This window comes from Schistocerca gregaria, chromosome 1 (genome assembly GCF_023897955.1).
Source record: "Schistocerca gregaria isolate iqSchGreg1 chromosome 1, iqSchGreg1.2, whole genome shotgun sequence".
Classification (NCBI taxonomy): Eukaryota; Metazoa; Arthropoda; class Insecta; order Orthoptera; family Acrididae; genus Schistocerca; species Schistocerca gregaria.
In genome coordinates this window covers 431,434,561-431,452,399 of record NC_064920.1, presented here as the reverse complement: position 1 = coordinate 431,452,399, position 17,839 = coordinate 431,434,561, and the positions used below count along the sequence as shown (strand labels likewise).

General features: G+C 41.2%; 1 protein-coding gene across 1 annotated transcript in view; it reads left to right on the top strand.

Annotated features, from left to right (window-relative positions):
- Positions 1-2,080, top strand: part of LOC126351408 (platelet glycoprotein V-like) — a 52,778-nt gene extending 50,698 nt beyond the window's left edge. The window contains exon 4 of the mRNA XM_050002604.1: positions 1,156-2,080. Within this exon, the coding sequence (XP_049858561.1) occupies positions 1,156-1,470 (315 nt within the window). The 3' untranslated portion in view covers positions 1,471-2,080. The remainder of the gene's footprint in view (positions 1-1,155) is intronic.
- The last annotated feature ends 15,759 nt before the right edge of the window (positions 2,081-17,839 follow it).

Here is a 17,839-nt window from a genome sequence, read left to right as displayed (position 1 = left end):
ATAATCTTATAAATCGTGACAACGGCTTTCAACTAGATAAAAATTGGAATCCTGTTATTAAAATTATACATTCACAGTGGAATAGACAGCGTCATTCGATACTCAATGACTAGATGATCTTTTACTTTCACCACCAAGGGCAGCACGTACAACTCGGCTATGCCGCGCATGTCAACACGTGCGCGAGAATTGGCATAAATACCGCGACTGCACCTGGGCTCTTCAGTAGTTGTGTACTCACCTGATGATGGCCGGACGTCTCTGGGCCGAAATATCGTGGCAGAATGTCGACGGGATCCGGCTGCATACCCGGAAATTATTAGAAGAGTTTAAACCTAATTTTCTCAAGCATGTTTTTTATACTTTTTGTACCTCTATATCGAAAACTACTTGTGACAGCTACGTAAAACTTTGTGACCTTTTTTACTATCACATACTCTACCTACTAAAGCACAATCATAGTATTGACTTTAACTGAATAAGTGTGAACTTAGTAGGTTGGATGATGAAATATTCAGTGTAAAAATGGCATAACTTAAAATATATATGGTTCTATTGTATCTTCTTTGTTAATTCTGCTTCAGTGGACAGAAATAGGAAGGTTAACTTTCCTGAAAAAAAATTAAGATTGCTATCTTGGTTGGTCCAGAGGTGGAGAGAAAGATTTAACCGCATAGGCCCTGCCAACTCGCCTTCTCCAAATTGATATACACAGCGAACATTCTGATGTATACAGAATGAGATTTTCTTTCTGCAGTGGAGTGTGCGCTGATAAGAAACTACCTGGCAGATCAGAAGTATCTACCGGACCGAGACTCGATCTTGGGACCTTTGCTTTTCGCGGGCAAGTGTTCTACCACTTACCAGCTAAAGGTTATGGTTCTGAGATCGAGTTCGAGTCTCGATGAGGCACACGGTTCTGATCTGTAAGGAAGTTTCATTCGCTTGTATAATTAGGTGCGGCAGTATCACTTATCTTCAACTTCATCCGAGATATGCCCCCCTCCACAATGCCCCCCCCCCCCCCCTCGCCGCCAGACGCTGTAAGAGAGTGGTCACCACGTGTAACAGATACGGTCCTACTGTCTTCTAGCAGTCGCTCACTGTGTGTCGCACAACCAGATATTTAGCTAACAGTTTGCTGGCACCTTGCAGCTACTGCGGACGCACGACTCCCTGGACCGGCAGCTGACTTGCGATGGCCCGCGAGCTGTGCGGGAGCGGCATGTGGTGCACGTCGTCTCGGGGCTGGACTGCGCGCCCCAGAACAGCACCACGCCACCTGCAGTCCGCGCGCCACACCGCAGCCACCCTCCAGCTGCAACCAGCACAAACACAGTCACCATCGTCGTGGTGGCCGTGGTGGTCACCTGCTGCACCATAGCTGCCGTTGGCGCCTTCTTCAGCGTGCGCCGTCACCGGAGGAAGGCTGTCGATAGGTCTAGCCTGCTGGTCACTGAAAACGCTTGAAAAACCGCCACAACAACCATCACTCCCTATACTCTTATCCCAGAGGCAGAAAGTGACCGAGAAGGAGCGCAGAAGACCATATGGTGTTCCATAATGATAAGCGATAGAGAGATACATCACACACAAAGTAAGGTGGACTAATTGTGACGGATGTGGTTAGGTATCAAGTACTGCCTCAGCAGACTACGCCGGTAGATGAAACTGTGAACTTGCAGAATTTTCCAGAATGTTTGATACGATAGTTTATTAGTATATAACTCTCTCATGCTGTGATAAATATCATTTGTGATTGGGAAACAGACCGTAGCTACTTGCATTACCATCACGAAACTACAATTTTAACCGAGAAAGAATGCTATGTATTTTATTTGTGCTCCCTATTTCAAAATTTGTTCTTTTTATGAGACTGATATGATTATAATTGTCTCAAATTTGCTGTCATTTCTACATTTGTATTAGTATTGTACACATTTAATTTTATATAAAAGTATTTAACTTCAGATAGAGGATACTGTAGGCCAAATTTAATAGGATTTATTTTAAATCACATTGTTTTCTGTCGTAGTGAAATTTATGAGTTAATAGCTGTGTAGACAATAATCAGAAAACATTATATTATTTAAAGAACTCACGCAGTTGTTTTCCTAGCAGTTAAAACGACTCCAGTTGTTAATAATACCTAGTGCTTAAGAAAAGTAGAGCTACAGGTTGTTTAAATCGCCGCATTACACTCGATGGGTAAGCTGTTCGTCTTATCTGAGAAAGCACGTTACTAACACCTCTCATAACATATTCATTACCAAATTGTTGCATGGTCGATATTATTTTTAACCTACAGTTGATACATAGCACTGTTTTAAAAGGATCATACGTTGTTTTCCTCTTAAACTTTTTGATGCATTCGTCTATCGTAGGGGACGATTCTACACTCCTGGAAATTGAAATAAGGACACCGTGAATTCATTGTCCCACTAAGGGGAAACTTTATTGACACATTCCTGGGGTCAGATACATCACATGATCACACTGACAGAACCACAGGCACATAGACACAGGCAACAGAGCATGCACAATGGCGGCACTAGTACAGTGTATATCTACCTTTTGCAGCAATGCAGGCTGCTATTCTCCCATGGAGACGATCGTAGAGATGCTGGATGTAGTCCTGTGGAACGGCTTGCCATGCCATTTCCACCTGGCGCCTTAGTTGGACCAGCGTTCGTGCTGGACGTGCAGACCGCGTGAGACGACGCTTCATCCAGTCCCAAACACGCTCAATGGGGGACAGATCCGGAGATCTTGCTGGCCAGGGTAGTTGACTTACACTTTCTAGAGCACGTTGGGTGGCACGGGATACATGAGGACGTGCATTGTCCTGTTGGAACATCAAGTTCCCTTGCCGGTCTAGGAATGGTAGAACGATGGTTTCGATGACGGTTTGGATGTACCGTGCACTATTCAGTGTCCCCTCGACGATCACCAGAGGTGTACGGCCAGTGTAGGAGATTGCTCCTCACACCATGATGCCGGGTGTTGGCCCTATGTGCCTCGGTCGTATGCAGTCCTGATTGTGGCGCTCACCTGCACGGCGCCAAACACGCATACGACCATCATTGGCACCAAGGCAGAAGCGACTCTCATCGCTGAAGACGACACGTCTCCATTCGTCCCTCCATTCACGCCTGTCGCGACACCACTGGAGGCGGGCTGCACGATGTTAGGGCGTGAGCGGAAGACGGCCTAACGGTGTGCGGCACCGTAGCCCAGCTTCATGGAGACGGTTGCGAATGGTCCTCGCCGATACCCCAGGAGCAACAGTGTCCCTAATTTGCTGGGAAGTGGCGGTGCGGTCCCCTACGGCACTGCGTAGGATCCTACGGTCTTGGCGTGCATCCGTGCGTCGCTGCGGTCCGGTCCCAGGTCGACGAGCACGTGCACCTTCCGCCGACCACTGGCGACAACATCGATGTACTGTGGAGACCTCACGCCCCACGTGTTGAGCAATTCGGTGGTACGTCCACCCGGCCTCCCGCATGTCCACTATACGCCCTCGCTCAAATTCCGTCAACTGCACATACGGTTCACGTCCACGCTGTCGCGGCATGTTACCAGTGTTAAAGACTGCGTTGGAGCTCCGTATGCCACGGCAAACTGGCTGACACTGACGGCGGTGGTGCACAAATGCTGCGCAGCTAGCGCCATTCGACGGCCAACACCGCGGTTCCTGGTGTGTTCGCTGTGCCGTGCGTGTGATCATTGCTTGTACAGCCCTCTCGCAGTGTCCGGAGCAAGTATGGTGGGTCTGACACACCGGTGTCTATGTGCTCTTTTTTCCATTTCCAGGAGTGTATTTTCAGTCGATACACATATTCTAAAAGCTTTGTAAGTCAGTGGGCAAAGCTTATTTTATTCATGAGGGTCTCTTCAATTCAGCATCTGTTGACCTATCTTTCAACATGCACAAACTGTCGACAGTACAAAGTTTCTTGCTAAGTGTAACTACTTAGCTTTCAAAATTATATACATTTTATTTCAAGTGTTCAGTGAACTTAAGGTACCATATTCATACGTTAGTGGAATTACAGTTGTCACAGAAAAAAAAAGTCTGTGGCATAGGACAAAGTCTCTATAACCACCCTCACCGTTGGTTTCCTACACAGTTCACGATTTACTTTTGTCCTAGTTCTAAGTGTTGGCTATCATTTTTACAATAGTTTGATGTTACTAATTCCTCGAAACCACTTAAGCCGTTACAGGAAACTATAAACAAAAGCAAAGTATGGAAGATATTTTAGAAATCCAGGCACACTGGACTCGCATTCGGGAGGACGACGGTTTAATCCCGTCTCCGGCCATCCTGATTTAGGTTTTCCATGATTTCCTCAAATCGCTTCAGGCAAATGCCGGGAAAGTTCCTTTGAAAGGGCACGGCCGATTTCCTTCCCCATCCTTCCCTCACCCGAGCTTGCGCTCGGTCTCTAATGACCTCGCTGTCGACGGGACGTTAAACTCTAAGATCCTCCTCCTCCTCCTCCTTTAAAAAATCCAGGAAAATAGTAAGAACATAAGTGTGCTGACATTTTTCCTCAATAATAGCCAGCAAAGGGCCTGATTCTGATATACTGACGCAGGTGTAAAGAAAAATGAACCACATGGATTTAAGAGGGTTATGAGCAATGATGATGTTGTAATCCTCACAAATTGGTATGACGACAGGTCTCTGACTTCCGGCTGAAACTTCAAAGCATAGGAAGCAAGATACCTTTAGATCATCCCATGTAGGCTTTCACGGCCGGCGTCTTCATCAGTAAACACTTCCGTGCTAAATTGCCGTGGTCGATCTGTAGAACTTCTTCTCCCTGACGTTTCGTTCTCAACTACGGAGAACATCTTCCGAAGTGAGTCGACGACTGTCTGCTAGGAGCTGGGGTCGCCGCTTATATGGAGATCGTAGAGGGCGCCACCGCACGTCACGTGTACCTATCTCTGGCTATCGTTTGTTCTCTCGATTGCAGGCAATCGATTGTCACGTGATTGATGCAACGTCAACCGCCATATTTTGATCAATTTTAATTCTTCTTCTTTACGATTAAAATTGTATTGATGTTTGTGGATTTCAATTGCCTCTCTATACATCCGTGTATAATAATGCGACGTCCTCGCTAGCACGCTTGTCTCACCGAATTTTACTTCGTGATCTCCATCCTTAAAAACATGTTCCGCTACTGCCGATTTGTCGATATGTCCCAAGCCACAGTTTCTTTTGTGCTCCGTCAAACGTGTATGGATGCTTCTTTTTGTAGTTCCTATGTAAACCCTGCCTATGTAAACCCTGCCAAGCCTCGGTCGGGCACACAGTTTTAATCTGCAAGGAAGTTTCATATCAGCGCACACTCCGCTGCAGAGTGAAAATTTCATTCTGGAAACATCCCCCAGGCTGTGGCTAAGCCATGTCTCCGCTATATCCTTTCTTTCAGGAGTGCTAGTTCTGCAAGGTTCGCAGGAGAGCTTCTGTAAAGCTTGGAAGGTAGGAGACGAGATACTGGCAGAAGTAAAGCTGTGAGTACCGGGCGTGAGTCGTGCTTCGGTAGCTCAGTTGGTAGAGCCCTTGCCCGCGAAAGGCAAAGGTCCCGAGTTCGAGTCTCGGTCGGGCACACAGATACAATCTGCCAGGAAGTTTCAGAATAATGGGCAACTTAACTTTTTGGATGTATCAGTTATCAAACGGGCGGATGGGACCTTAGGCCACAAGGTCTACAGGAAATGTACACATACTGATCGCTACCTCCATAAGAACTCAAACCACCACCCTAGGCAAAAGAGGGGGATCATAAAGACACTAGTGGATAGGGCCAATAATATTTGTGAACCAGGCTACTTACAAGAAGAAATAAATCATTTACGAATCGCTTTTGTGAAAAATGATTATACGAAAAACGAAATTAACCGAGCACTTCACTCAAGTAGAAAAATGCCTAAAAATAGGAGACAGCAACAACCATCAGCTGGAAAAGTATTTCTGCCCTTCATCCATAACATCACGGATCGCATTGGGAAAGTACTAGCCAAGTTTCAGGTGGAGACTATTTTCAGACCTACTAAGAAAATTAGTGAGTGCCTAAGATCAACAAAAATGCTCGTCACCCCCTAGCCACCCCAGGGGTATATAAAATTCCGTGTAGTTGTGGCAGGGTTTACATAGGAACTACAAAAAGAAGCATCAATACACGTTTGACGGAGCACAAAAGAAACTGTCGCTTGGGACATATCGACAAATCGGCAGTAGCGGAACATGTTTTTAAGGATGGAGATCACGAAGTAAAATTCGGTGCGACAAGCGTGCTAGCGAGGAGGTCGCATTATTATACACGGATGTATAGAGAGGCAATTGAAATCCACAAACATCAATACAATTTTAATCGTAAAGAAGAAGAATTAAAATTGGACAAAATATGGCGGTCGACGTTGCATCAATCACGTGACAATAGATTGCCTGCAATCGAGAGAACAGACAATAGCCACAGATAGGTACATATCGACGCCACGTGACGTGCGGTGGCGCCCTCTACGATCTCTATATAAGCGGCGACCCCAGCTCCTAGCAGCCAGTCGTCGAATCACCTCGGAAGATGTTCTCCGTAGTTGAGAACGAAACGTCAGGAAGAAGAAGTTCTACAGATCGACCACGGCAATTTAGCCCAGAATTGTTTACTGATGATATCTTTAGGTGTTGTGATAAGAAGAACAAATTGTACTTTAATGTTCTGAAACCTAGTTTGTGAAAAAGTACAAAAATGGTATAGGGGATGCTGATAAGTAGAAATTTTGATTTTAATTTATTCATCATTTATTAACTTACGAATGTGGACACAGCGCATGTATACTCAGTCAATTCATATGGCTTTTACCACAACCAAGTCAAGACTTCAGTATGTGCATGAGTCAAAAGTCTTTTCTTTCTTGACAACAGGATATTGCAGAATCATCGATTATGGCACGAAAACGGATTATAGAGATGAGCAGCAGTCCTTCAAAATAAGATTCCCCAGTACCTGCAAAGCGTAGAATGAAACATGTAGAGGATATTAGAAACGATTCTCTGAATGATTTATCATTCTTTGATCCGCAAGAAATGCCGTGTCGATGTACAAATCCCGGGCGCAAAGTTAAAACGTACATTCAGTGTGTCCAATTTCAGCCCCATCTTTGTATAGCAATTTTCAGGGCACTATCTTGTCCTTGGGATGGGAAACTGTCCTACAGACGAAAGAATCAGCAATGATCAACGGCATCACGATTCAGAAGGCAACGGAAACCAATGAATTATAGACACATAAAATTTTCGCGCAGGACACGTGGCCTGTAATCGGAAAAAGTGTTATGCTGATCTCTCCACTGGCAAAAGATTCCGGAATAGTCCCCCTTCCGGATCTTTAAGAAGGACTGCCAAAAGGAAAGCGACCATGAGAAAAAGATTAAATAACGTGTGAAAGGATGATATTCTACGAGTAGGGAAGTTGAATGTCAGTAGCGTGAACGTGGTAGGAAAGCTAAAAGGGGAAAGGCAATGACTCAATCAAGATATAGTACGAACGATGAAGTGGAATGGAAGGAAGACAAGGGTCTCTGGTCTGATGAGTCAAGGTAAATATCAAACATCACCAGAGAATGGTATAACGGAAGTAGCATCGTTATGAATAGGAAGGTGAGGCAGATAGTGTGTTTCTGTGAACAGTTCTGTGATAGAGTTGTTCTTACCAGATTCGACAGCAAACTAACAGCTACAACGAGAGTTCAAGTACACATTCCGACATCGTAAGCTGAGAAGGCAGTGATAGAGAAAGTAAATGAGGATCTTGAAAGGGTAATACAGTGTTTAAAGGAGACCTGTATCTAATGTTATACGAATTCGGGGTGTATATCTCTTAAAAAGAACAGACAACACGTACATCCGGCATCTGTGAGACACTATAAGTAAATGGAAAGTGGATTACAACTGTCAGCCGTAGCGGGACATTAAGAGGAGTCAGTGGCGACGAGCGCAAATGTGTACCAGGTTCGAATTCGAATCCGGTATCTCCTTAGATTAGGAGATCCCGCGTTCGAACCCCTTGCGTTTATGTACAGAAAATCTAATGGTCATGGGCATTAGATTGAACTTATGGGGAAAAGAGTAGGAGGCTCTGAGCACTAAGGGACTTAACATCTGAGGTCATCAGTCCTCTAGAACTTAAAACTACTTAAACCTAACTAAACTAACGACATCACATACGTCCATGCCCGAGGCAGGTTTCGAACTTGCGACCGTAGCGGTCGCACGGTTCGAGACTGAAGGGAATACAACCGCTCGGCTGTAACACGTTTCAGCTAGTAATAACGAATACTGTGTTCAAAAATCACAAGAGGAGAAGGTATACTGAAAAAGTCTAGGTGATACGGAAAGATTTCGGTTAGATTACATCAAGGTCGGACAGACATTCCGAAATCATATACTGGATTGTAAGGCGTACCCAGCAACACATACAGCCTTAGATCAAACGTACTAGTGATGAAGAGTAGGTTAAAGTTTGAGAAAATAGTCAGTAAGAATCAATACGTCAAGACGTGGGATACGGAAGTGCTAAGGAATGACGAGGTATCCTTGACGTTGTCTAAGACCAGACATACAGCAATAAAGATAGCTCAGTTGCCAATATAAGTAAGAGGAATGGGCATCTCTAAAATGGGCAATCACAGAAGTTGGAAAGAAAAACGTAGGTATGAAGAATGTAAATACTAAGACACCATGGGTAACAAAGGAAACACTTCAGTATATCGATGAAAGACGAAATCACAAAAATTTTCTGGGAATTTCAGGAATACAGAAATACAAGTGACTGTGGAATGGAATAAACAGGAAGTACAAGAAAGCTAAAGCGAAATGGCTGCATGAAAAATGCGAAGAAATGATTGGCTGAAGGATCACTCAAAATACAGGAAAGTCATACGAACTTTCGGTGAAATTAAAAGCAAGGGAGGTAACGTTAAGGGTGCAAAGGGAATGCCGCCAGTAGATGCAGATGAGAGAGCGTATGGATGTAAATAGTACGAGGGTCGGTCAAAAAGTAATGCCTCCCATTTTTTTTCTACTTAAAAAAATTAAGTTAAGTGAAAAATTTGAATTTGGCGCCATTCCTCAAACCTTCTTCTTCAATCCACTGCAGTAGTAACTTTCTGTGTCAACAGGTGGCAGCACAGCAGAAATTTGTAAGATGGCCGACATCGATGTTCGTTTGAGACAGCGTTGTGTGATTGAATTCTTGAATGCAGAAGGTGAAACGCCCATACGCATTCATGAAAGACTGAAGAAGGTGTATGGTGTTGTGACAGTGGATGTCAGCACTGTTAGACGATGGGTTCGTCGTTGTAAGGAAGCTGAAGGGCAAACACCGTTGACTGACGAAAAGCGGAGCGGCAGGCCGGTGAGTGCAGTGACTCCACACAACATTCAGCAAGTTGATGACATCATTCGTGGTGACCGTCGGGTGACTGCAGATGAAGTGTGTCGCATTATTTCTCTTAGTAAAGGCAGTGTGATCACGATTATTACGAAACAATTGGGGTACTCAAAAGTTTGTGCACGGTGGGTTCCAGAATAAAGAGGCAAGGAAAACAATAGCCTCCCAACACTTGCAGCGCTTCCGTTTGGAGGGAGATGAGTTTCTGAAAAAAATTCTGACCGGGGACGAAACATGAGTGCATTTTTTTGAACCCGAATCAAAGAGGCAGTCAATGGAGTGGCGTCACACAAGCTCGCCGAGGGAGAAAAAATTCAAAACTGTGCGATCGGCAGGGAAAGTTATGGCAACAGTTTTCTGGGATACAGAGGATGTGATTCTGGTTGATTTTTTGGAGCAGGGATGCACAATAAATTCTGTTCAATATGTCACAACCCTCAAAAAACTTAAAGCACGTCTTCAGCGAGTTCGCCCAACAAAATCAATGGCAGATGTTCTTCTTTTGCATGACAATGCAAGACCACACACCAGTCGTCACACCTCTGACGAGATTGTCAAAATTGGATGGGAAGTTTTGCCTCATCCCCCATACAGCCCTGACCTGGCACCATCAGACTTCCATCTGTTCGGGCCACTAAAAGAAGCTCATCGTGGGATTAATTTTGAAGATGAGGAGGCCGTCAAAACATCCGTGCGTCAATGGCTTAGGAAGCAGAGCTGTGATTTTTACCGTGCTGGGATACATGCCCTTGTTCAAAGATGGACCAAAACTGTAGAGATGGGCGGAGATTACATTGAAAAATGACAAAATGATCCTCAATGTTGTGGTTTTCAACCTATGTAATTGCATTTAAATTTCCTGACAATTAAACGTAGAAAAAAAAATAGGAGGCATTACTTTTTGACTGACCATCGTATATTCAATGCCTCTATAAGGGGTAGATTTGAATGGTGTGATAGAAGAATAAACAGGAGTCGATTGGGAAGAGACATCGGATCCACTGTTAGAATCAGATTATAAGGCATATTTACAGGATTTAAGATTAAATAAGGGAGAATGTGTAGATAACATTCCATGAGAATTTGTTAAACCGTGGCATATGAAATGGGAAACGGCAAGGAAACGACTGTTCACACTTGTGTGCACGAGTCCGGAGACATACCATCTGACTTAGCAAAAATATCATGCACATGATTCCGAAGATTGCAAACGCGAGAAATGTCGCACAATCATCTTAAGAACTCATGCATCCCAATATTTGACAAGAATAATATACAGAAGAATTGAAAAGAAGATTGACGATGTGTTTAATAACGTTCAGTTTGACTTTAGGAAAAGTAAAGGCACCAGAGAGGCAATTCTGATGTAGCGGTTGATAATGGTACCAAGGCTAAAGAAAAATTAAGACACGATCATAGGATCTGTCGACCTGGAAAAAGCGTTCAACACTGTAAAACGGTGGAAGATGTTCAAAATTCTGAGAATATTAGGGTTCAGCCACATTAAGAGATGGGTGATATACAAGATGTAGAAGTGCTAAGAGGGAATAATGAGAGAGAACGACCAAGAACGAAGTGCTCGGATTAAAAGGGTATAAGACAAGGATGTAATCTTTCGCCTCTCCTATTCGATCAGAACATCAGAGGAGGGATGATGGAAAGAAAAAGAAAGGCTTAGGAGTGGGATTAAAATTCAAGGTGAAAAGACATCAATGATAAGATTCCCTGATGACCCTGCTATCCAGAGTGAAAATAAAGAAGAATTATATGACCTGCTGAATGGGATGAACGGTCAGATCACTATAGAATAAGGACTGAAAGTAAATAGAGGAAAGTCGAAAGTAATGAGAAATAGCAGAAATGAGAGCAAAAAGAAACTTAACATCAGGATTAAAAGTCACTAAGTAGCTGAAGTTAAGGAATTCTACTACCTAGGAAGCAAAATAACGAATGACGGATGGAACAAGGACATCAAAAGCCTACTAGCACTAGCTAAAAGTGCTCACACTGCCAAGAGAAGTCTACTAGTATCAAACGAGTTGCTAAATTTGAGGAAGAAATGTTTGAGAATGTATATTTGGAGCACAGCATTGTACGGCAGTGAAACGTGGATTGTGGGAAAACCGGAACAGAAGAGAATGGAATCATTTGAGATGTGCTGCTCAGACGAATGTAGAAAATTAGATGGAGTGATAAGGTAAGGAATGAAGAGGTTCTGTGCAGAATTGGAAAGGAAGTGTGTATGTGGAAAACATTGACAAGGAGAAGGGACAGGACGATATGACATGTGTTAAGACATAAGGGAATGACTTTTATTGTACTAGAGGGAGCTGTAGAGGGCAAAAAGTGCAGAGAAGGAGTTTAGAATACATCCGGCAAATAACTGCGGTCGTTGGTTGCAAATGCTTCTCTGGGATGAAGACATTGGCACTGGAGGGGAATGATTGCAAAAAAATACCTACCATCACAAAGCAATACGTTGAGAAAAAATTACCTTACTTGATTGTTTCACAAAGTTTTATTCATATGTATTATAAGAAGATATCATTTCTCTTACTGTTTGCTCTCAGGTCGGAGATCAGCATATTCCCTGATGCATGGAAACGAATAGCTTCTATTGCTTGCATAGTGAATTGGATACATAGCAGATCTCTTTTCCCGCAAGGAATACGTTTCACGTAATATGCTGTAGACGGAAACTCATTTCTCTGATTCACTTAAGTGTACTGAACGCAGTAAGTAACTGCTGAGGAACACACATCGGTACATTTGTGTTATGCAGATAATCCTTTCGAACACCTTTTTTTTTTTTTTTGTAGTGGGAATGTGTTCCTTTAGAAAAAGAATTACTTTTCTTATTGAGAACTCAAATGTTAGTAGTTTCTTGTTGTATCGAAAGTTGTTACATATTTTTTCACACATGCTTATGCCTTTAAATGAATTTGATGTACAGTGGTAGGCACACTTCGTATCCAGATTGTCTTACAAACACACACACACACACACACACACACACACACACACACACACAAACACACAATCACACAAACACACTGAGTATGAGAGAGAGAGAGAGAGAGAACTTGCGCACACGTTAAGTAATAGTAAACAGAAAAATAAATAGACATGGCTAAATTAACAGTAAATCTCGTAAGCAATCTGTTGTTTTCTGTAACGTTGTCGAAGTAATATATTCTGAAATTCTAATTATCACATAAAGCATTTGTTGCATTGTTTATATGCTCCAGGTACTGTATCACAAAAAGGCTTGAAGATCTGTGACTAATGTGAACTTGGTATGATATATTGTTAATTTGGATTCAGTGAATATGTCTGAGAATGATGTAAGCGTGTATTGTGAAGAAAGGCTGCTTGTGCGGTATCTTGTAGTCGATACTATGTGTTGTTACATTATGCACCTGTGTCTTAATTGTTCACATAGTTTCATACACAAAGCTAGTTTGTTTAATAGCAGTTACGCTGTCTTGTTAAAATGTTGTCCATGATAGTATGCATCTCTTTCCATTGAAGCAATGCTATTGTCTTCATAATTTTTGTTTAATGAAACGTTTGTGTAGTACAGACTTGTTGTTGTTGTTGTCTTCAGTCCTGAGACTGGTTTGATGCAGCTCTCCATGCTACTCTATCCTGTGCAAGTTGCTTCATCTCCCAGTACCTACTGCAACCTACATCCTTCTGAATCTGCTTAGTGTACTCATCTCTCGGTCTCCCTCTACGATTTTTACCCTCCACGCTGCCCTCCAATGCTAAATTTGTGATCCCTTGATGCCTCAAAACATGTCCTACCAACCAATCCCTTCTTCTAGTCAAGTTGTGCCACAAACTTCTCTTCTCCCCAATCCTATTCAATACCTCCTCATTAGTTACGTGATCTATCCACATTATCTTCAGTATTCTTCTGTAGCAGTACATACTTAATTGAAACAAATAAGAATTTTTCCTGTTAAGAATGGTAGGTCTCATCACCATAACTGCTTAAAGTATATGAAATAGATCCATACAGTAATGAAAAAATATAGTGTGTTCAGCGATCGATTTAACAATTGCACATTTTAGGGAAAACTTGCAACAGACAGACTGCGGAGAGGTCTAAGAGAACCATTGCAGATTTAAATTTAATATACGTATTTAATGATATCTTCGTGAGTGTATTTGAAAACAGTTTTCCTAAGAGAAAAATGAAACCTAATTGTAAGAAATCATGTAAATAGCCCTGGATTACTAAAGATATAAAGATACCTTTTAAACAGAAAAGGGAAGTGTATCTTACAGCTATGAGGAGTAATGATCGAGAATCTGTCAAACACCATAAAAAAAACTACTGCACTATATAAAGAAAAGTTATTAAAGTGTCCAGAAGAAAGTCACAGTAAACTTGAAGCAATTTGGTATTTTGTTAAAAGGAAAACACAGTAACCAAGAACACAGGAAGACTATATTTCTGTCGAAATCGAAATCAATGAAAAGTTTTTTTAACAACATTTCGTAAGTAGAAATGATTAGTAAACATTTTCAAGTCTTGAAGGGAAAAGAGAATCCGGCTACTCATTCGAAAATGCAAGACTGTGATGGAAGGGCTAATATCTATAAAATTTGATAAAAATAAAATTGAACACACCTCTCTTACTGAAATCAGGAAAGTAATAAATTCATTCGAAAGTAGAAGCTCGCATGGAGTTGGTGACATTGCCAACAGAGTACTAAAATCTTGTCTACAACATTTAAGAAGTATTATCAGGCACTTAGGTAGTATCTCACTGCAACACAGAATTTTTCCAGGTTGTCTGAAATATGCTATAGTTTAACCATTCCATAATAAAGGGATATGTTCGATGCTAACAACTACCACCAAATCTCACTTCTGACAGCTTTATCCAAAATTGTTGTAAAAATAATGTATTCATGAGTAGCTTTACATAGTCATAAAAATGAAGTACTAGCAAAATGCAACTTTTGTTTTCAGAAAGCGTTTTAAGAGAATTTGTTATATATGCTTTCCCTGATCAAATATTAAATGCCTTGAATAATCATACATCACCCAATGGTATATTTTGTGATCTCTCAAAGGATTGTGACGATGTGAATCATGAGATAATTCTATATCAGCTTAAGTATTATGGTATGAGTGGGACAGAGCATAAACAGTTTAATTCTTATTGAACTTGAAGGATGAAGAAGTTTTATGTTTACAGTACGGATAGTCTGACAAAATCAGCAGTCTCCTCTAGCTAGGGAGGTATCAACTGTGGTGTGCCACAGGATTCAGTCCTATGTCTCTTATTGTTCTTAACAAAAATAAATGGCTTGCCACTCTACATTCTTGAAGTTGAAAATGCTAGTCCTTTTTGATGATGACACAAGTACAGTAATCATACACAACAAACAAGAATTTGGTGAGTAAATTATAAATAATGTCTTTCAGAAAATTATTAAATGGTTCTCTGCAAATGGATGCTCACAAAATTTTGAGATTGTATACAATTCTGTACAGTAAATGGAATTACGTCCTTGATAAATACAGACTTTGAGGACAAGTCTATTGTTGGAGCAGATTATTCAGAATTTCCCAGTGTGTGCATTGATAAAAAATTCAATTGAAAGAAACACAGTGACGATATGCTGAAATGATTAGGTTCAGCTCCTTATGCTATTAGGTTTATTGCAAATTTTAGTGATAACATGTGAGTAAATTAACCTACTGTTACTATTTTCATTCACTGTTGTCATATGGCAACATATTTTGGTGTAATACATCGTGAAAAGGAAGAGTATTCATCGCTCAAAAGCATGTGATCAGAATAGGAGCTGGAGCCCACCGAAAATTACCTTGCACGCTTTTATTTAAGGGACTCTAGATATTCAATCTAATTTCGCGATACATACATTCACTATGAAATTTGCTATTAATGACCATTCGCAATTAAAAATTACAGCAAAGTACAGAGCAATAACATTAGAAGAAATGATTATCTTCACTATTCTGAGATAAATCTGACTTTGACACAGAAAGGGATAAATTAAGTAGTGAATAAAGTCTTTGGTCATTTGCCAAATAGTATTAAAAGTCTGAGAGATGGCATACAAACCATTTGTCTTTAGCAGTTGGCTAAAGAAAGAAAATAACTGGTATTAAATATTGTCAGTATGAGCTGTTTTGTTATCAGGCGAAATAATTTCCAATTTTACGTGTAATTGAAGCAGCACTTCAGTTTTTAAAGGAATTATTTTGGCTAGTAATTCCTTCATCTGTCACGCTGTCCATTAATGGCATGGTGTCAGACACTCACTCCAGAATAAAAATCAAAGTTATTGAAGTGGGAACCCTTTAAAAACGAAACAGTCTGACAGCTGCTTAATGATGCGTCACAGTGTTGCTTGCACAGTGGGTTGCCCATCTACTTAGAAAAAAAACCGCTAGCATTATTTTCGTATGGTTCTTCCAGGTTTTGGAAGACAAATATGCTATAAGATCTTCAAAGCAGGAAACAATTTCATTTGGTGTTTCAGTGTTTATTCTGTTACTCAATATCTTTAGTCTTTATGTAGATAATTAATTAAGCTACAGTTCTGAGCCAAGCTCATGGGACATGTTTCATGTGTTAGAGACTTAATCTATTTCATGCGCCAACTGGTCACTTCACTGAAAAGAACAAGGGTCATTAACGTGTATTTATTTATTTAAGCCCATTGATAAACAGTTGCGCCTTGTAAGTGATTCCTGTGTTAATTTGTTCTTGAATGAATTCAGATAGTTTAAAATAATACTTCCATTAGTCACTATTCAAGCTTTGTAAGTGTGCATTTGTGATCAGGCTAATTGTCTGTAGACATTCCTACACGTACTCACTTTTTCATGACAGTCAAGCCACTTACGTCATTGGAGTCATTCGAGAGATGTAGGTTAATCGTGCCATCAGATTTTACCATTTCCCTTCACTGTTAACACAAAATCTCTACTAAATTCTAACAGCAATCGACACAGACACCGACGCTCAAGAAGTACACTGAATGCTCCGTGCTCACTACGCGAAGTAACTTTGCCGTTGTGGGCGACATGTAAGTCTTTACCATTTGAAAAATGAACGCATCCAACCCAGGTTAACAAATAATCACATCATAGGACCCACACGCGTTTTGTGGGCATTCTCTATCGTCGATTTGTTGCATCTTGTAAGAGTCCTGCCAAAAAAACTTAACCACAATGTTATGTGTGTGATGGTTCCAATTTAAGATAATCGTAACTGTAATTTCTGGGTACTTAGTTTAACTGAAGGACTTAAAAGATGTGCAGTTTATCGTGTAAGCGAAATTTAACAGACTCCTTGTAGTAGTCAAGTAGACGACGATACATTTTTTATTATTTTGATAAAATGGTCAGTTTTTCCATGATACAGATACCTTGGAAAAATCATTTTGCAGTTGGTTTTGATCTTGTGATGTCACTACTAGACGGCAAATGAGCGCATCATCTGCAGACAATCCTGAGATTGTCCCCCTAAATCATTTATGTAGATTAGGAACAGCAGAGCGACAGTACCTCTTCCTTGAGGAAAGTGAAGCCTCCCGTCTGTCTTACTCGGTGACTTTCCGTAAACTGCTATGAACTGTGACCTTTCTAACAAGTCAAGAATCTAGTAGCAGCAATGAGACATCTTCCATAGGTCTGCATCTAGATTAGAAGTCGTTTGTGACGAATGGGATCAAAAGCCTCATTGAAATATATCCAATTTGAGATTCCTTGTCAATAAGATTACTTCATGAGAATAAAGAGCTAGTTGTTTAGCACACTTGTGATGCACCATTGTTGACTATGTATTTAGATCAGGATGTGTCTTCGAACGAGCAGTTGTATAAAATTGCTAGGTATGTGGCTATTATACGAACATACTCTAAAAAGAACCTAACTGATATTCAATATGAACTTGAAGAGCTACTTTTATTAAGTTATTTCAGTTCCTTCGATACTCCAACCATATCTGTTTCTAAGATACTCATGTCGGTAGCTATACCGCATTAGATTTTTGAAATATCTACTTAGTCTTCTTTGGTGAAAACGTACTTAGTAACTGCGATATCGATCGCATCTGAAGGCCATGGACCACACAAAGCTAGGTGAAAGATCGCATTTTTTAATCTCCCACCAACACACCACTATCGGTGTTGGTCTCTAGTGGGGTGCGCATAGCATACACGACGCCAGAGGACGCTAAACTGAAGTGTCCTCATTGACCCGACTCTGACTGGCTGTTGTATCGTCTAAAGCAGTTGCACTCAACTCACAGCTTCACACCCGGATTGATTGCGTCTAGGCACCTATCAATATTTGTCTCAGAGATTACAGTGAGGATGTT